This window comes from Neolamprologus brichardi, chromosome 18 (genome assembly GCF_056152115.1).
Source record: "Neolamprologus brichardi isolate AB-2024 chromosome 18, ASM5615211v1, whole genome shotgun sequence".
NCBI lineage: Eukaryota > Metazoa > Chordata > Actinopteri > Cichliformes > Cichlidae > Neolamprologus > Neolamprologus brichardi.
Genome location: NC_142121.1, coordinates 11,260,765 through 11,279,856, shown reverse-complemented (window position 1 = coordinate 11,279,856; position 19,092 = coordinate 11,260,765). Strand labels below are relative to the sequence as shown.

General features: G+C 38.9%; 1 protein-coding gene across 3 annotated transcripts in view; it reads right to left on the bottom strand.

The window, feature by feature from the left end:
* Nucleotides 1–19,092, bottom strand: part of LOC102799097 (contactin-associated protein-like 4) — a 120,330-nt gene that overhangs the window by 63,062 nt on the left and 38,176 nt on the right. For all 3 annotated transcript variants that reach the window (XM_087831609.1, XM_087831611.1, XM_087831610.1), the window contains exons 2-3: nt 16,249–16,359; nt 1,884–2,077 (exon numbers count right to left, since the gene is read on the bottom strand). In XM_087831609.1, the coding sequence (XP_087687735.1) occupies nt 1,884–2,077; nt 16,249–16,359 (305 nt within the window). The remainder of the gene's footprint in view (nt 1–1,883; nt 2,078–16,248; nt 16,360–19,092) is intronic.

Here is a 19,092-nt window from a genome sequence, read left to right as displayed (position 1 = left end):
GCCGCGAGCGGGTTTATATTGGAGTCAATTGACAACCCAGAATGTTTCAAACAGACGAGGAAGGGTACCTTTTGCATCACTATGAGACGCCTAGGGGTGTGACAATGATATGCGTTGGGAATGATAACAGGCTGTTTAGTTCTCATTTGGGTCCAAGTCTAATTTCTTCTCTTTGTCTTCTGGGTTTTCTTCTGCTTTTCTCCTTGTCTCTCTTTTTGAGTAACCACTGTCTTACTTTGTAGAGTTACTTGCCGTGCTTACCCCATGTGCCTCCGGGAACAATACTACAATTTTAATATATTCCCCTTAGTTTCCCTTTCTCATGGAAAGAAAGATACAACTCTGCCAGAAAAAGCAGCACCAAAAAGTGGTGTGGTTGTCCTCAACTTTTTCTCTGACAAGCTCTCTAAGCCCGGCTGACTAACTCACAAAAGTTCAGAAACACTTTGAAATGTGACTGGGATTGTGCAGAGTTTATGTAGAGCATCAGATCAACATGTTTTTAAGCTGTGAAGAGCTGTCCTCTACTCTCTCTCACAGAAGATCCTTAGCGCTGAGATTAACTCAATTCTTTTCACAGGAGGAAATTGCCACGGCTCGACTCGTAATCGAAAGCTTCTCTCTGCAGCACTGTAACAAATGCGGCTTCACCCCGGATAAATGGTCATGCTCACAGTGGAGCAGTATACCATATTTTGCATGTGTACTAGACTACTGGATTTGACATTAAAGCCACTGGAGACATATTTACAATGGGCTCACTGTTCTTACAGGATTTTTTTCATGTGTTTTTACAGATCACAAAAACTGAAAACTACTGAGTATCCCTCTAATACTGACCCATATTTTCAAGTGCAACTGTAAGTCTGACAAGACACTTGCAAAGGGAAAACAACGAAGCAATGTGCTATGAGGGAATGCCTCACTGCTTCTTCAGTCCTAAAGAAGCAACTGACTCGTTGACAGTCAAGATTTAAACTAACACACAATGTGTGATTTATGTAGCATTACCATTCCTATAGCTGGGATTTATTTATCCCAAAGACTGCAGTATTTTATTTAATGTTCAAAGTCAGGCAAGAGACACAGCTTCTGAACCTTGTAGAAAGAAGTTAAAAAGTAAAGTATAAAACTATAGCCAGTAGCTGTGTTACTTAGCTTATAATGGAGACTGAAGGAAGCTAAAAACTGTGTGATGTTTGTAGTGTGCAAGTATCACAAAAATGTAATTTCTATTCAAAAATCGAATACAGAAAACAATCCATAGTGTTAAGTTATTAAAAAAAATAAAATTACATTATCAAAACTATTATAACATCCTTTGAAGTTTTTAAAGTCACCCTCATGTCCATACCATACATCAAGTGAAAGGACAGGTGAGACTCAATATGTGCATATATAAAGGCGTCCTTGAATTGAATTTAAAACAAAGTTGTAGTTTTCTTCAGTTTAGCATTCAGAAAGCCTTTAGATTAAATTGCACAGCCTCGGTCTCCTTGTCTCACTTGTGTCCGTCAACAGCAGCTTAAGTGTTTTGGCAACAGGTCAGCATAGTCAGCAGAGCCCTTTCATTGGTTCATCCATTATTAATGAAGAGTCAAAGGGCTTCTGATGACTGTGATTATCTCTGCAGGACTGACTGATTCGTGCAAATCAGCTCTACGAAACACCAAATCATCTCCAAATATGACAGGAAAATTAGCTGCAATCAATATGATTATTTTTTCAGTGTAATGACGCTTGTACATTTCTACTTGTGTAGTTTTAAAGGTATTTTTGCCATATAAGCTTTCGTTATACCTGTTTAAATTATGAAAATCATTAAAAACACTTCTATAGTCTTCAGTTTGTTGTTTGGGACTACTAGTGCTCTGTAGACTCACCCCAATACTGTCCTCCTGTCTGTACTGCCTCCAGTTGTGCCCCGTGTCACTGAACATCAGCAGGTAAGACGTTAGCCAATCAGAGCTGCCATACCGGCCCTGTGTGGCGACAGCTGTGATCTTGGTCCGCTCACCCAAGTCAACCTCGAGCCACTGATATCGGTCTGAAATAATAGGTGACCAACCTCCAGCTCCTGCAGAGACACAAAAATGATAAAAGCAAAAGATTGAAGGAAATTTATTACATTTCAACCTTTGAGGTGTAGAAAGTAATAAACTTTCTTCTGTGTGTGTGTGTGTGTGTGTGTATACATCTGTGTTTGTGTGTCAGTGTGCGAGAACATGACAGATTAAAGAATAGCTTGACCTTTAAGTCATGTTTAGTTGTTCCAGACGCACAAATGCATTGTAAAAAATACTGTTAGCAGTTTGAAACTAATTTCTGTGCAGTGGCTGAACACACTGTCTCTAGGTTGTTCTTAACTTATTTTACTCAAACAGATAACTTTTTCAGTGCAGAAAATGTCATTTAAATGGGTCAAGGACCTCAGACTGCTGCTCCTTTATTACAGAGAATGTTTCCTAATAGCCATTAAAACTCAATACATGTTGGAATTTCATCACAAGTCTTTTTGGTCTTCATAAGTTACAAACTTTCACTTTCAGACTTTAAAGTTTTTCATTTGTGTCTCTCGTTTGTCCTTGGTTGAGTTGTTTTGCAGATATCCTTACCTTCACACTTTCTAACCGTACACACACACACACACACACACATGCAAGTAAACCATAAATCACGACTCCCCATTTCTAATATTGTACGATAACAGATGGAGTGCAATGTGGTACTCTATTGTCGTACACACAGTATAACTGTACCGGATATTAAATCTGAATAGATATAGAATGTTATGTTATAAAAAACCCATTAAATGTAATTACAATTAGGTTACATTATTGTCTCCCGTAGGAGGAAATTGTGATTGTGTTGTCTTGAACTGAAAAACTTGCTGCTTCAAACTAAACCAAACAAACAAAGAAACACTTTAATGAACGCACACCTGCAGGAGCTATGTTAGAAGCTTATATTAACCTTTGCAAATGTGAATGTAACACTAATTATTACTTCTCATACCTTTACACATAGAAAATGACGACTAATGCAGCTGCTGTCATTGCTTCACCCTGACTTAATAAGAAAGGCATTAAGATTTGGGCAATAAACAATTCACAAAAAGCATTATGCAAATAACATAGTTTCAAATAATACTTGCAATTTAGTGCACCAGCTAAAAGGCCACCATCCAAATCTACTTAAATAATTTAAGCTGATTACCTAATAATAACATTAGCAGGCTACTCAACAACCACCCTTAAATTTATCAGTCATTATGCGTGTAAACAAAATATAATAATAACATTTTTTTAAACTATGCCATGATTTCCAAATGAAGGTGTTTATCTTTAAATATTGCGATATTTATTTTGTTTGTTTAAATTGAGTGTCTGTCTAATCTGTCGAATTATGCTACTATTACCGTAGTTATTATCATTATTATTACAAATTTTTGTGACTGTGACGTCCCCACGAAGGAGGTCTAGGGGTGTGAGTGTGGGGACCGGTAACAAATGGGAACGGAACGCAATGAAAAGGAAACCAGACAGAGGTGTTCAGCACATAATATGGCTTTATTACAAATAATCTTAACATAAAGAGCTGGCAAAGCCGTTTTACCAATAATGCCAAAGAAGCAAAGGAAGCAGTCGCAGCAACAAAGGAAAAAAACTACCAAACAAATAAAGGAGGCACTTCCCACTTAACTCCTCACCACGGGGAAACGCTTCCGGGGCCCACAGGCCCGTCTACTCACTCAACATAAAACCACGGGCAGGACAAATATGCAGTGGGACCTTTCCAACACCTAGAAAGACAGTGTAGAGCCACAAGGGAAAACCACCCCACACACAGTTCATCCCCAGCCCATATAATCTCTGAGAGGTGATTGCTGGCTGGGTCCAGGTGCCAAACGAGGGTAATGAACAGCAGGTGCGTCGTGGAGAGAGGGCAGAGTGAAAGAGGGACAGAGGGGTGGGAGGAGCAAGAGAGGCGGAGACAGAGAGAGAACACCACACCCACACAAAGCCAATATCAAGAGGAGGCCCTGCTAGGGCTGTAACAGTGACGTTATCACTAAAGTTAATGCAGTTCATCTTGAGAGGCATGTGCATGTCTTAACAAAATCCAGTGGTAACCCATGCAGAGGTTGAGATATTTTGTCTGAATCAAATCAATCAAATCCAACAGGCTTATCATCCACTACTCTTTGTGTAGCACTGTCTTTAAATGCCTTCTCGGCAGCTGCACACGCAATAGGGGGTACAATCCAAGCTTCAAAATGTCTTGCGTCTTTTTTAACCTCACTGCTACGATATTTTGCCCTTTACAAACAACCGCACATTGCTGTGAAGTCTCTATTATCATTTCTCAGAAAAAGTATCGCCAATAAGAGGCTGCAGTTCTATACACTGATGAGTTGCCGGACCATTTGTATCCTGTCCCCAAATATTGCAGTGCTAAGAAGCTGTGGTGTGAGCTATTGATTCGTTTTTAAGTTTGCCTGCAAGACTGCAGCCGTTGCTATATAAAATATCATCAATAAAGGGTTGTGGTGCCAAGCATTGATTAGTTTTACAGCAGCTGTGCAGGTTCCTTTTCCGTATTACACATCACCAATAAAGAGCGGTGTGGTAGCATATTGATTAGATGTTTTCTAGATCAATAGGTTGAAAAAGGAAAAGCAAACCAAACAAAAGGCAGAGCTTTGAAAAAGTTATTTTATTCAAACATTATATACATTTAGTTTTGTTCATTTGGCTAGCAGCACTGTGTCTCACTCCAAAACACTGTCACTGTAAGTGGCGGTGGTGCAAGCTATTGATTGGCAATACACCAGCTTATTGTAATTAAATGTATCTGTGTTTTCTGATGCAGTGACAACAGTTAGGAGAGAAAGAAGAAGCCAGAATCTGTGTTTGTGTGCGAGTGTGCAAAAGTGCTGTGTCAGGCCAAAGAGATGCCTCAGAGCTCAAACACCAGATGGTCAATTCTGAAAGTGGAGAGTGCTGACCCGAGCCCCACTGAGCACACACACACACGCACTTTTCATCACTTCAGAGGTCTTTGTCATGATGCGCATTTATTTCCTATGGAATTATTGTAACACTAATCACATTTACCATAAACAGCATCTCACTTTAAATTTTAATTGTTTCTTTTTTTTTTTTTTGATTGTGTGGACCAAATTTTTGCAGCCAAGCAGAAAAGATCCGCACAATGTGGGCAGGTAAACAGGTGTCCCACATGACGAGACGCCAAATGTACACAACCACTAATACTATAAAGAAAATCGAGGAGGAAATTCTGCACATTTGATGGTGTAGAGGTAATAATCACAGTTGGATGCCATGTGTAACTCTAAACACCAGAAAGCTTTTCTCTGTCATGGACCCTGAGTTATTTTGCCCGAGTTTTGAGTTCTTATATTAATACTTGGACTTTGTTTTCTTTTTTTGCTGTTTTGACTTCTTTTTGAGTTTTGTTTTCTTTTTATGTAGCTGGTATTCCCTGGCTAGTTTCCTCATGATTACATTCTCTGTTTAGTCTTTAAATTGTAGTTTTTGTCCTTAAATTTCTGTTTATGGTCAGATTTATAGTTTATATTTAATTCCTTGAGTTTCCCTGTTTCTTGTTAAATTTGCATCTCTGTGTCAGATGTTGTCCTGTTAAGTTACTTCCTGTTTTACTGGTACACAGTAGCTGTTATTTTCTGTGTCTTTTTCCTGGGTTTTTTTTTTTTTTTTTGTCAACCTTGATTAGTTTCAGTGGAGTCTAATTATCCTTCTGTGTCCCATCTTCCTGATTACCTATTTTGTATTTAAGCCCTCAGTTTGCATCCATTCTTTGCTGTGTTGCATTGTGTAGTCTGCGCATTTGTTTCTTGTTTGTTCCTGTAGTGCATTCCTTGGACTTCTAGTGATCCTTGTAATCTTTGTGTACTTTTTTTTGTTTCCCTTAGAATTTAATCATCCTTGATAAATGTCTTTATTTGTATTCTGAACTCTGACTTTCTGCATTTGGGTGCACATTCACACCCACTTACACTTGTGTACAAAGGCAGCTGGCAGAAATCAATTAGAGAAACTGTCTTGTCCAAATAACATAAAGACCTGGATGAACATGTTTAACCATAGTTACTCATTACTTTGCATTACTTGAGCTCAAGAGACAGACAACTTCTTTATTTTTAAGATGATTGTGCGATTAAAAAGTTTGATTCTACTGACTGATGATAATTATGTGTAATTATGCATTTGGTACTCCAAATTGTCACGTTACTTTACTGAGATAAACAAGCTGTTTCCATCGAACTGCTAGGCAGAGTCAGTAAGTTGGGATTTACAGTCTGGGCCGCCCAAATTCCCATAGTACCAGCAACAAAATGGTCATAAGCCATCTTGACAGTCTACAAAGGATAGTTAGCTTGGGTGTGCAGACTTTCATGGCCCAACAGTTTGACTGAATTGTCAAGAATTTTCCCAGAACTGAGACAGAATTTGCATTCATCAGTCAACTGAAGCCTTACTTCCAGCATGCAGGCATTGCTAAGCTTTTCCAGGACACTGAGCAGTGTCATTTCTAAATAAATGTACTTTATAGACTCACCATACTTCCAGATCTCCACAAGACACGTCACATGCGATTCAAGCCCATGCCATTTTCAAAAGTAAATTAAAAATATACTAAATGTAAGAAAATAAATAAATACATGATAAATGAATAGTCAAGGGGGGAAACCTACAAGTGTACAACTGTAGACATGTGGCAGATGTAAACATTAGTGCCACCATTCATCATTTTGGTTTTAATATGTTCAAAAAGAACCAAATGTGTGTGGCACCAGGCCCGGCAGAAATCTAAAAGAACTAGTATCGTGGCTGCTGGAAGCTGATCTTAAAAGAGCTAAAGGCCAAAGCTAATAAGCACTTGACTCAGACATGTCCAGTGACAGCAGGACTGTGAGGGGCAGACACTCCTGACCTTTACTCGTGTTGATAATGCTGTGGAGGCAAAGAGAAAGAGATCAGAGACAAAACTGAGACAAAGAGACGCTGCAAAGATTTACTATGTCCTGTCAGATAAAACAACCCCGTCTCCATAAAAGATGGAGCACTGTAAACTGTACAAACAGAACACAAACCATTGGTAAAACTAGCATAACAACACCAGGATATGTTTTTTAAATATGTACTTATTTCAACTTGATTCAAACCAACAGAGATTCAAAGCACTGAAATGTTCTTCACTTCTATCTATTCATGTAGTAGAATTAGAAATCAGTTCCAACACCTAAAGAAACAATGATACAAAGATACAGTTTGACCTAAAGTGTAAAACCAGCTGTAGCACAACAGTTGCTGTCCTAGAAAATCAACACATTGAATTGAATTTTACATTTTTCCATTTTGCACATTTATACACTTCACAAGTACTTGTTAGGAATACTCATTGAATCAAATGGACACCAGAGAACTTGCACTTTGCACTTCCCCACAAAACAACAGCTCTGCCACAAGTTGATGGTCAGAAGATGCTATAATTGTAGACCTAAATCAGAAGACAAGAGTCTCAGTCATATGGGATTTTTATTTGTGCTTACATTGTTCTTTTGTAACTTTTTGGTTAAGTTATGGTGAAAAAACAACAGTTTACTACCCATTCAAACTGAAAATTCTTACTTTTTATTATTATTTTATTATGTTTTAATAGACAAAAGGTACAGCTATTAAGTGATGCGTCTGTGGCTGTCCTGCTTAATTGCACTGAGGTGTTTCCAGGCTGTCCTGGGTGCATATACTCAAAACTTCTCACCTAGATGATGTCCAAACCGAAACCGCTCCTTTTGACATGGAAGAGTAGCCACTCTATTTTGACCTCTTCTTAAATGACTAAGCTCTCCTAATAAATTCCACCACAAGCGTCTGGCACAGTCTTCCACAAGCATCCTTTAGTCACTACCCACAGGTTGTCACCATAAGTTAGGATAGGAATGCAGACAACTGGTAAATCAACAGCTACAGCTCACCAACATTAGTGCAGGTGCTACACTAGTCCATTTGTTAATAACCCTCTCCTAGCGTCGCACCTCATAAACAATACCCCTAGACGTGTAAAATTCTCCACATGGGGCTGTAACTCATTCCCAGTGGGCACTCCAGCCTTTCCCTACCTGAGGCCTCAGAAGCTGAGGCTTCACTCTTCTGGACAGAGATTTCTGATGCTGTGCCAAAAATGCCAATTACAGCTGGATAGTGTTGTGACAACAACACTGCCTTAGGAAGAAGACAATGAATGTTCCCCAAGCCTACATTGGAACCTAAGCGAGAGATATATTGTCATCCATCGCCAGTTTCCGCTCATCCACAGGATGAAAGACTTGCATGAAAGGCAGATGATTAAATTGTGCAGCTGTCAAAAGTCATTTACATGTTACGAACAACACCAGCTGAATATTTTTGCCCCCATTTCAGACGGTGAGAGACTCCTATTGAATAGAGTGCATTATAACAGTGAAAAGAAATACAAACCACCACCCACTGCAAACTCGATTATAGTTTGGCGTTTTTGACATTGTCAGCTTTTGGACAATGTCAAAAAAGCCAAATATACAGGCTCCATTTATAGGTAGAATTCATGGCACTGCTGTAAGGGATTGTATTATACTGCACAGGCAATTCCAATTAAATGCTTGGTGAATTAACTCATCTTTTGTGCTTTCTGTTAGCGTAATGTATACTGACTAAAAACTTTCTGGGTTATGCTACCAGTTAATTGGGGTTCATTAAAAGCAGTTGAACTAACTGACCATTATCTTTATTCTCCCTAATTGGCTGCAAATTAAATTGAAAATTGGTTTCTAGAAAACTTTATCCTAATTTTCCCCAGAAAGTCCCCAAATAATCATATATAGTATAAGTCGTACTTTGTTTTTTTCTGGAAAATTCTTCTCCACAAAGACTTAATACAAACTAATGTGAGACAGGTTTGTCCTCTCACTTAATCCCTGATACTAAAGTGATCCAGTAAACCTGTAAAGACTGACACCTGAAACCAACTCAATTTGTCCCGTTACTAGAGCATTAAGGAGTGTATGTAATAGGTGAAGAGAAAAGCTGCTCAGGCTGCACAGTTGCCCTTCTGCTTTACTGCTGAAGGGAGACCAAGCTTGACATGAAGCCACTGCAGACAGAAGCACAGCTACAAGAAGCAGATAGATGGATAAGCAAAGAAAGGGCCACTGAATCATTAATAATGCACCGAAATTCCACCTGACAGGTACAGAAGACAGACAGGAACATACGGAGATAGACATGAGCAAAATGAAAAGTCAAAAGTTGAAAGGAGAGACAGGAAGAGGCAAGCTGTTACCTTAAGAGACAGGCAGCACAGTGAACAGACAACACTACAGACAGACAGGGAGCTGAATGGGAAAGACAGGCCTGGAATGAAGGTTAATCATTTACATGAGAATAGCAAGCCTGGATGGTAATTTCAGCAGCCTGATGACATGTCAGACGAACAGAAGGGCTAATGGGCTCGATGTAGCAGCAGCAGGCTGGGAAACATTGGATATCTCCTGCAGGGAAACTCCAGCCTATTTCCCCTCAAGCTTCAAGTGTAATACTGGAACTTTGAACAATGAACAATGAACACACACACACACTCGCACACAGAGACAGGCGTAAATCAGTACTTGATTAGTTGGCAATTCGTAAACACAACAGGTTTCCAATTAAAGTTAAATTCGCATTTTAAATCAAATTCACTAAGAAAGTGATTACAGTGGCACAATAAGTCTTAACGTCTATTCCAGCATAATTGCAGCAGCTTTACTGATAATTGTCAGCGCTGCCCGAGAAAAGAACACGAACACTGCTATTAACATTTGGCAAGAAGATGTGGCTGACGAAATTAGTTTTTACTGATGAAAATGTGGCTGCAGACGGAGTGAAACTAATGACTACACCAGAAAACAGACTGCAAAGAAAAGGAGACAACTTCTAAGAAGCTCATTTAAAACACGGAAAGCAGATGGATGGGAAAGGGGGGAAAAATTGTACAAGGATAAAAAAAAGAGGCTTATGTGAGAAATGAGCGATAAACTATAAGAACGGGAAATCAAAATGAAGGAAGATCTAAACAGAGAGGTGGGGAGCCCAGAATAGTGAGTGATTTATCCCACAGGTTTTGGTAAGACAGACATTTATCTTCAACGAGCCTCTTGCCAGAGCTTTTCAGGCTTTTCTGCACCCAGATGTAAAAATACAGTGACTGCAAAAAATATTGAGTGCGCCACCTTTCAAAAGAATCTGCCATCTATATAAAAACGAGAATGTGTATATCGCTCTGAAGCGATACACAACATATAAACACATTTATCACTGCTTAGCTGAGCTTTTTGTGCGATAAAACTATGTGGCAAACAATAACATCGTCATTTCAGACGTGGTTTTTATTTGTTCAGCAAGTCTGCCAAGCACACTTCACGTCTCAACCGAGTCCCACAAAGTGGCAAAAAATGGCTGAATCCAGTAACGCATATGCTCATCCTGCATTTGCACATTGATTTCATCATGAACTCAAACCTGCGCCGAGAGCGAGCATGTGCAAGAAGCCAAGAGTGCTTGAACACCACGTGTTTCACAAAGAGACAAAGGGGACGTCATTTAAATTTATATCAGCTATTTTTTCAGTTGTTTTTTTTTTAATGAGCAGAGACAGAAATTTTAAATGTACCTATGTGTTCCCGTGTATTTCATATCTCATATATTTCTGCCAGTTTGAACACAAAGGCCTGACATTGTTTGAAAATGGAAAGTTCGTGTAATAAGTTATACATTAGATTTTTATTCTCTGAAGAAAAAGAAAAATGTAACAGTGCACTGAAATAGTTTCATAAACCACTGGCCACAAATAACTCTACACAGTACATTTTGGATATATGCTCAAGCAACAATGTCTCCAAGCTGTTTTACAATTTATGGCTAGGTTTTAAAGTTAAGCATTAGCAACCACTGTTGTCATTGCTGGAGTCAAGCAAGCCAAGCAAATCAATGATGTAGTCAAGCAGTAGAGCACCTGCTCTATACCTGCTGAGCTACAGCCATCTCTAATAACGAAAAGTCTTTGAAGTTAAAGTCCAAATTTAATAATACATGCATTTATATGCAAAAGGTATTTCAGGGCTTTGATAATCTCTGTTCATTTAGTGAGTAAATGAACTGAAAGGGAAGCTGCTCCTCTGAGAACAGCTACAGCAGGCAGAGTTTTTGCAGCATCAGCAGCCGCAGAAGCAGCAGTAGGAGTTGAAAATGAGACGGAGGCGTTCATTAATTCATCGATTTACTCAGCAAACAGCCGGGATCGTGTGGGCTTTGCACCGTTAATACAGCTGGGAAGGAAATGTGACACACACGGCTCTCCTGATCTGCCACTACAACTCGATTTGAAAAATGCAGTACTGGAATGACAGCTGAAGCTGATTTATGATGCCATCAGCAGCACAGTGGCCATTCATTACACTCCTACTCCTAATGTCTACGTTTTTGCAGCTTGACGGGATTTTTACTGATTATTTTTTACAGTTATGATCCGCGAATATTGGGTATGACCTGACGTTCATGGCACTGAATTTGTCATTAATTAGTATTTTTAATTAATCAAGAATCTGGCCGCTTGAGGGAGCAATACTGATAAATTATTAGCATGTAGAGTGGCTTTTCCTTGGCTAAATGCTAAGCCGTGCTCAAAACAAATCGTTAAGTTAATCTGTCTGCATTTTGGCACTGAACAAGTAGAACACACTCATGTCCTGAAAGTACTTTAGCTTTGAATTCAAAAGTGAAGTTTTAAACATTAAAGAGTTAGTGTAAATATTAAATATATGTCTATTATAGATTAAAATTGATGACGTGGAGTTATTGGCATAATTACCAAGGCTGTGACCCTGGAGAAGGCGCCACATTGAATGAAACAGGACAAATATGTAGAGTTCTTATTTGGTTAGGTTTGTGCAAAAAAACTACTTGGTTACATTAAGGCACAGATCATATCAACTCTAATGTGTTTTACAGCATCATGGGCCGCAGGTTCTAACTATGAATGACGCAGTGAATGACAGTGGGATTATGGTGGATTTTTCCCCCACACAGAAATGTGGGTGTTTCTCTCTATTGGCTCATTAAAGCTGCTGCTTCATCACTTGCAAAGCCAACAAACCATGTCCTTAACACTTCTTCAGAGATGCCCTTCATAAAAAGCAGGATGTTGCAAACAGCACCCTTACTGCTGTTAAATTGCACTGCAATTTAACAAGTTGAAATAAAAGGCGGTAGGGAAGCTGATGTAGTCTATATAATCAAATATGTGGTTGGTTCTCAGTAGTCATTCAAGTTTTTATTTTTTGTTTTGGATTTTTTTTGTTGGGATAGGTTAATTGAACAATCTAAATTGCCCATAGGTGTGAATGCGGGAGTGAATGTGAGTGTGACTGGTTGTCTGTCTCTGTGTGTTAGCCCTGCGACAGACTGGTGACCTGTCCAGGGTGTACCCCGCCTCTCGCCCTATGACAGCTGGGATAGGCTCTAGCGCCCCCCGCGACCCTGAAAAGGATAAGCGGAAGCGAATGGATGGATGGATTTTTTGTGTGATTCTGTTGTAAAATCTGATATACAAAATATTTTAAGTTTTTCTTTTATTTAGTTAGTGGTAGTTTTCACATTGAAACAGCAGTGGTATAATGGTGGCATAATCAAAGATGTATGGAATAGGAAACAGATCATCCCCCCCCAACAGTGTCCTGTTTGCAGTCACAGGTCACAGTCAATATCTTTTTACTGCAGAGTGTTTCAGGATGTTAAAATCAGAGGGGGATACATTTTTATCCCCACCGGGCTTAAAAAATCCTTTAGTTGAAGCAGGGACGTGTAGACCCGGTCAAATTACACCCTGGTTTCATCCCAGAATAAACTCACAAATAGCTCCAGCCACAAAAACTGAAAAAAAGTCCTTTGATTGCTGTTTACCTCCTGCAGTCTTTATTCACAAATCAGTCAAAAGTCAGTGACATCACTTCCACTACTACCAATAAGAACAACATAGTGGGGAAAAAGGTCTTTTTCAGAACATGCCAATAACAGGAAAAGCACAGGCAGTTCATTAACCAAAATTATGCTCTATGTAAGGATGCCAGTAAGTCGTAGCAGTGTGACAGTGTGCCAAAAAGCACAATAGCAGACTTGGCAAACTGTAGCAAGTAAATGGTATCCATTACTAATTTAAGTTTGGTCTTTTTATGGTAATGATAAACTGATATACTTAATCACATTGAGGAAAATAAAAAAATATAAGGTGGTAGATCTTTTTTTTCCATTCTAGATTGTCTTTCATCTTGAGAGTCATTGTTTCTAGTTCCTATTTTACTTTTTCTGCCTGTGATCTTGAACACTGCAGTGTATACCCTGGACATTTCGCCAATCCGACGCAGGGCTAATACGGAGAGACAGGGGACCTTCTTGCTGTGAGGCAACAGTTCTAACCGTACTAATTTTTATTAGGAATTTTATTTTGAAAGTAATTCTTGACTCTTCATGCCTTTATCCACTCACACCTGTGATATCCTGATTGCTTCTATCCTTTATTTCTCTGTCAGCCCTACATCATCTTGTCTCCCTCCCCCTGTCTCTCTCAGCCTTGCTGTCAACCTGCTCACCCATCCGTGGTTGCCTTTATGTTTCTTCTTTTGAGTTGTGTTACCATTTGGATTTGATTTTAAACCCGTTAAGTTTTTCACTTTGTTCTCCAGTAAATTTTATTAACACTATCTCCAGCTGATTTTCCAGACTGTCGGGGTGTCTGCATTTGTTACCTCATTTTAACTTCCTGTCACCTTTTCTCTATGACTTGCCAAAATCTCTACACTTTTCAAACCATCATTTATGCAATACAATGAAAAGAGAACTTGATTTGTCATTAACCTAAAGTTAAGCAACATTTCAGAGCAAAGTTGTTGACTTGTAAGACAGGAGAACAAATTGGCAACAGCCTCGGCTGTAGCACAATTTTTCCATGCTCGGATTCTTTGTTTCCCAGGTGGTTGAAATCATTCAGATCCAGATTAAACCCATCTCACCCTCCCAGATGATTTAGAGCTTTGATGTCAGGATAAAACACTGAAGCCTGCTCCCTGCAGAACGCTCCACAACAAACCACAATCTTCATTTTGTCAAAGCTTCACATCAGCATCCAACACAAGATTCCCTGCTGGGTTTTCATGCTGGACAAACAAACACCACACAGCAATCCTTCTAGTATCAGCATCCAATACAAATGGCATCAACAGAGAATAAAGGCAAAGCAACTGGTGCGTATTCTTCTTTCTTATAAATTATTCTGATCCTCTGTCTACCTCTAAACTAGTCACCAGTGAGCTGTCTGTTTGTCTAGGTAAATCAAGTAAGGAAAAAAATCCTGTTTGGTGTTTTGTGCTTTGAGACCAGAACTTCACAAAAGTATTTCTTCAGCTGATCTCCACTGCAGCAGAGCAACGCCTCTGTTTTAAAATGCTATTCCCCACTCAAGAAGCATCACACCAACAAACAGATCCACAAGATCATTTGCATCATTGCATTTACATTTAAGAAATGTTGTGTTTTAAATCACATTTAACTCTCTGTCTCTCAAGCAAGTTTCTACTACTGTGTGTATATAAAAAATATTGTTGTACACACTATATTTAAACATGCTTGAATAAAATAAATAATAAGGATTAGAAAAACCTGGCCAGTATTCATCTGTAGTGAGATTATCAGTAAGTTATCAGTAGGGCTGGGTATCATTTCTACAACTGATTCAATACTGATTCACAAGGTCCTGATTTAATTCAATTCAATTTAATTTTGACTCAGAAATATTATAATTATGATAATTTGTCTTGGATATGTAGTGTCAAAATAACCCTTCACATCTTGTATATTAAAAATATTTAATTCAAACGTATTTGAATATTTCTCTGCAATGACATATTCAGTGTAAACTTGGTATAAAAACAAAGCTGACACTTATGAGACTTCATCAGAGGTACAAACGTCACAGCAGATGCCTTTGTGTCAGTGTGACTGAGGATAAAACACTGAAAAATATGAAGGAGATTTTCCTGGCCAGGAAATTTTCTTTCTTGTTGGAGGTTATTAAAAAAGCAACAAACAAAAACAGCACCCAACAACACTGTACAAACATTTGACTGGTGCACAATAAGCAAGCAAATAATGCAGAATAGGGATTTTTGATGGGAAACAGTTCTTGAAGTACACAGAGAGAGCTGTGCAGGAAGTGGGATTTTATTGTGTTAGAAGCAAAATAGCCAAAGTAACAGGAAATTCATGACAATGTTTTCCAAACGTGAAGCGTAGATTTGATCTTCTTATGCTGCTGGTTCAGTGAATTTTGGTCGGAGAGTAACGAAACCTGCAGTTTTAGAATCTGTGAGATGTTGGCTTTCAGTACCTGCCGGCATGTGTGCGTACCTGCTGTCGTGTGAATCTGTTTACCTGCTCTTTAATCCTTTGCTGTTTTAACTGTTTGGTTGTTGTGATCAAAATAAGCCCCAACAAATTCAGCATCCTGGATGAACAGGACTCCACTCACCTTCGCACCATTCCAGGAAATTCAACTGAGCCAGGCTCCCAAAAGAAACCTGCATCTCCACTGGCCGGTCCCCCAACTTTACAAAGAAACCAAACTTCTTGAGCTTCTCCATGGCCTCCTGCACTGCCTTGCACTACACAGCCAGGCTGTTCCACAGCCGATCCTGCCTTTCTCAGTTCAGGTATATTAACTATAGTGGGGGCAATTTAAACAGGCATGTAGATGTTGAAAAGAACAACTTCAGTGTATTTACTTTATTTATTAATAAACTCGATTATCTTTTCTCAAAATGTAAATGAGCCCTTTCATCATTTTTCATGCATCTCCTGACTGCATAGAAGATTTAACAGATTTAATCTCTAATCTGACCACTCTCCCCCAACACAAAATCTTGAATAATCGGGCCCCATCATATCTTCAAGACAGCAAAGACAAACATCATGGTTCATTTACCATTTATCTATACGTAAGGAAACTTTTTGACAAAGCATGTGAAATACCTCCAGCACTTTGAACACTGCATTCAAATCCGCAGCCAAAGTCCTACTCATTAAACACAACAGGTATCTGTGAATGACACACTCCCCAACAACAGTAAAACCTCACCGTCTCTTCTGTTGAGTTTGGCAAAGCCTGGCGCATGGCTGGTGGACAGCTGTGAAGAGCTCCTGAAGGATGATGGAGGCAGGCTGGAGACCAGTGGGCTGTCACACACCTCTGTCACCGATAAAAAAAAAAAAAAGCAGAAAAAACATGCAAGGTTAGAACTTCATACAAAATATTGTGAAAAGTCCAATCTTTGTTGTTTAAAATACTCAAAAAGATTCAGAAGAGGTTGTATGCTTGTGCTTTCAAAATCTTCTGCACTACAGACGAAATGGAAATGAAGGAAACTATGAAGAGGTGTGCATCATGACCGATATGTGACCTATCACGTACCTTTAAATCGTATTTCTAAATCATGTAGCAAATGAATGGTTACTCTCAGTTCACTGCCCTTTTGTTGGCATATGCGTTGTTAGTCCTAGATTAAATAAATATTAACTTAAAATTAATGTTCGTATTCCTTTACATTTACATGTGTTTCCTCAAAATAATACTCGGTAGCTGTTGTAATCATCTTTGTAACACAGTTTTGGTAATGCAAACAGGTCTGATTCTGGACCAACTGAAGAACGTGGAGTATCATCAGCTTTTCTAAATACACTGATGGGTGATGAAATGCTTCTCCCACTAAAAATGTTAGGTCCAGATGAACAGAATCAACTTTTTGGGACTGACACTAATGTTATGCTCTTCTTTTCAGCTTCTTGGGAGTTTTTCTGGTTTCCTAAGGTTTAAATTTGCCCTGAGAGAATCTCACATTAACTACTGATTATTTTTCTGAGTTAACTTCTAACAATTGGACATCAGAATGGGTTTTGACCAGTCTCTCAGAAACTCTAAATCCTTTGGGTTTCTTGGCTGCTGCTTGGCAACTTGAAGCTCCAGCTCACTCTGCAGATTTTCTATAGGATTGCGAGCTAGACAGGTGCTCGGCCACTTCATGAGCTTAATGTGCGTCTTCTTTAGCCACTCCTTCATTGACTTGGAAGTATTAATTTTGGATCATGATTATGCTGGATGTCCTATTAAAGACACATCTTAAGTGATCTGGCTGCGGGAAGATTTTACGATGCAAGTTGTGCCCTCAATGCAGTGAAGTCATTCTGTACGCTTGGAAACATTATGCTTTCTGTTTTCTGGTGTGCTTGCATGTAAGAATAGCAATTTTTAGGTCATACTCAGCATTTCTCTTCCTACAAGTACAGCGGGTTGAGTTGATGCCAAAGGGCTCAATTTTGGTTTCATCAGAGCACATCACTTTCTTACAAGACTTTTCTGAGTCATTTAGGCGTTCATCTGAAGGAGTCAGAATTCAGACTCTGTTGCAGGAGATCAAATATTTATTTATGCAAGTCAATGTATAACTTTTTGCTGGATTTTTAGTTGATATTCTGTCTCTCTCGGTTAAAATTAAACTACCATAAATACTGCTGACTCTTCATTTTTCTGTAAGAGAGCAAACTCACAAACAGGGGATAAACTAATAATCATTTCCCCCACTGAATTATAAACTAACATACTATACAATAAAAGACAATGTGTGTAATGAATGTTTGTTTTGAGATTACCTTTAGTCTGAACAGTGCATCATGCCGCCCAGACAAATTTTGTGACTATTCGCTAAAGCAAACTTTTTTTTTCTTTGTCTCATTAAGATACCACAGAGTGCTTGGAGGTGTTATCAGCTGTAAGTTCAATGTCAGAACATGCCTGTCACATTCATCTCCAGTCTCTCACTGAACCAATCAAAATCTTAAAAGAGATTACAGATTACAGTCTCTAAGCTCATCTTCGGAGTCGAAGACGCATCTGTGTGATTCATATAACAGAGATAAACAACAGAAACCATGCTGAGGATATCACAGTATCAGGTGCAATTGGAGATGGATCAGCCTACATCTCTTATAATGTGTAAAAACCACTGAATTGTTATAAACAGCAGGAGAGGAGCTTCAAATGATCGCCTTTTCAGGATCAAAGACATGCTGTGTTGCTCTCAACTTGATCGCTGTGCATTTTGATTTATGCAGTATGGCTGAGGGGCTTTTAATGCCTTCAGACAACACTTGGAGAAGCAAACAGTCCTTAAAATTGAAAGGCTAACATCTAATGAGTGTTTCATACGACAGCTATTCATCAATCCTATCGACTCTGAGTATAACAACATGAGTGGCAGAGTGGAGTCTAATCATTGAGAAGCAGGTTTAATGTTCCCTGGGTTGAAACAGGTCTTTCAGCTGTAATGGCCTCATATTAGATGAATGAACAGTCTAATAATGTCCAGTTGGATGAGTAAATGGTGTAATTCTGCCTCGATAGATAAATGAATGTTGCAATCATGTCGCCTTGTGGAGATGAATGACATCCTGAGTGACTCATTACAGGCTGGATACTGATGTGGATGAATCGGTGTTGTCAAAAGAAACCTTGGTTTACAGATGACGTCCTGCAATCAAAACATCACATCACTAATGATGAATAGATCATTTGATTGTTTGCTTGTTTATGCATATATTATTTCATCTCATTATTTGTAGATAATGATTTTTTACAGACTTAATTCTGACAGTTAATTGAAGCTAAGATGAGCAGAAAAAACAAAACAAAACAAACAAAAAAGCCAGAATTTGAAAAACAGACAGCTTTCCATCTCCTGCAGCTCTCCTTCTGTTCTCAGCCTCTCCCACCAGACAAGTAGGAGGCTTTGCGCTAAAATTAAGCTAGTCCCGATGTTGGTTTCACCCTGAATTTAAACCCTGCTGTCCCAAGTAAAATCTTCTACTTAACTCTTTGCAACACCCGATGCTGGTCATCTCATCTGGTCTGGAGAAAACAGTGGAGAGC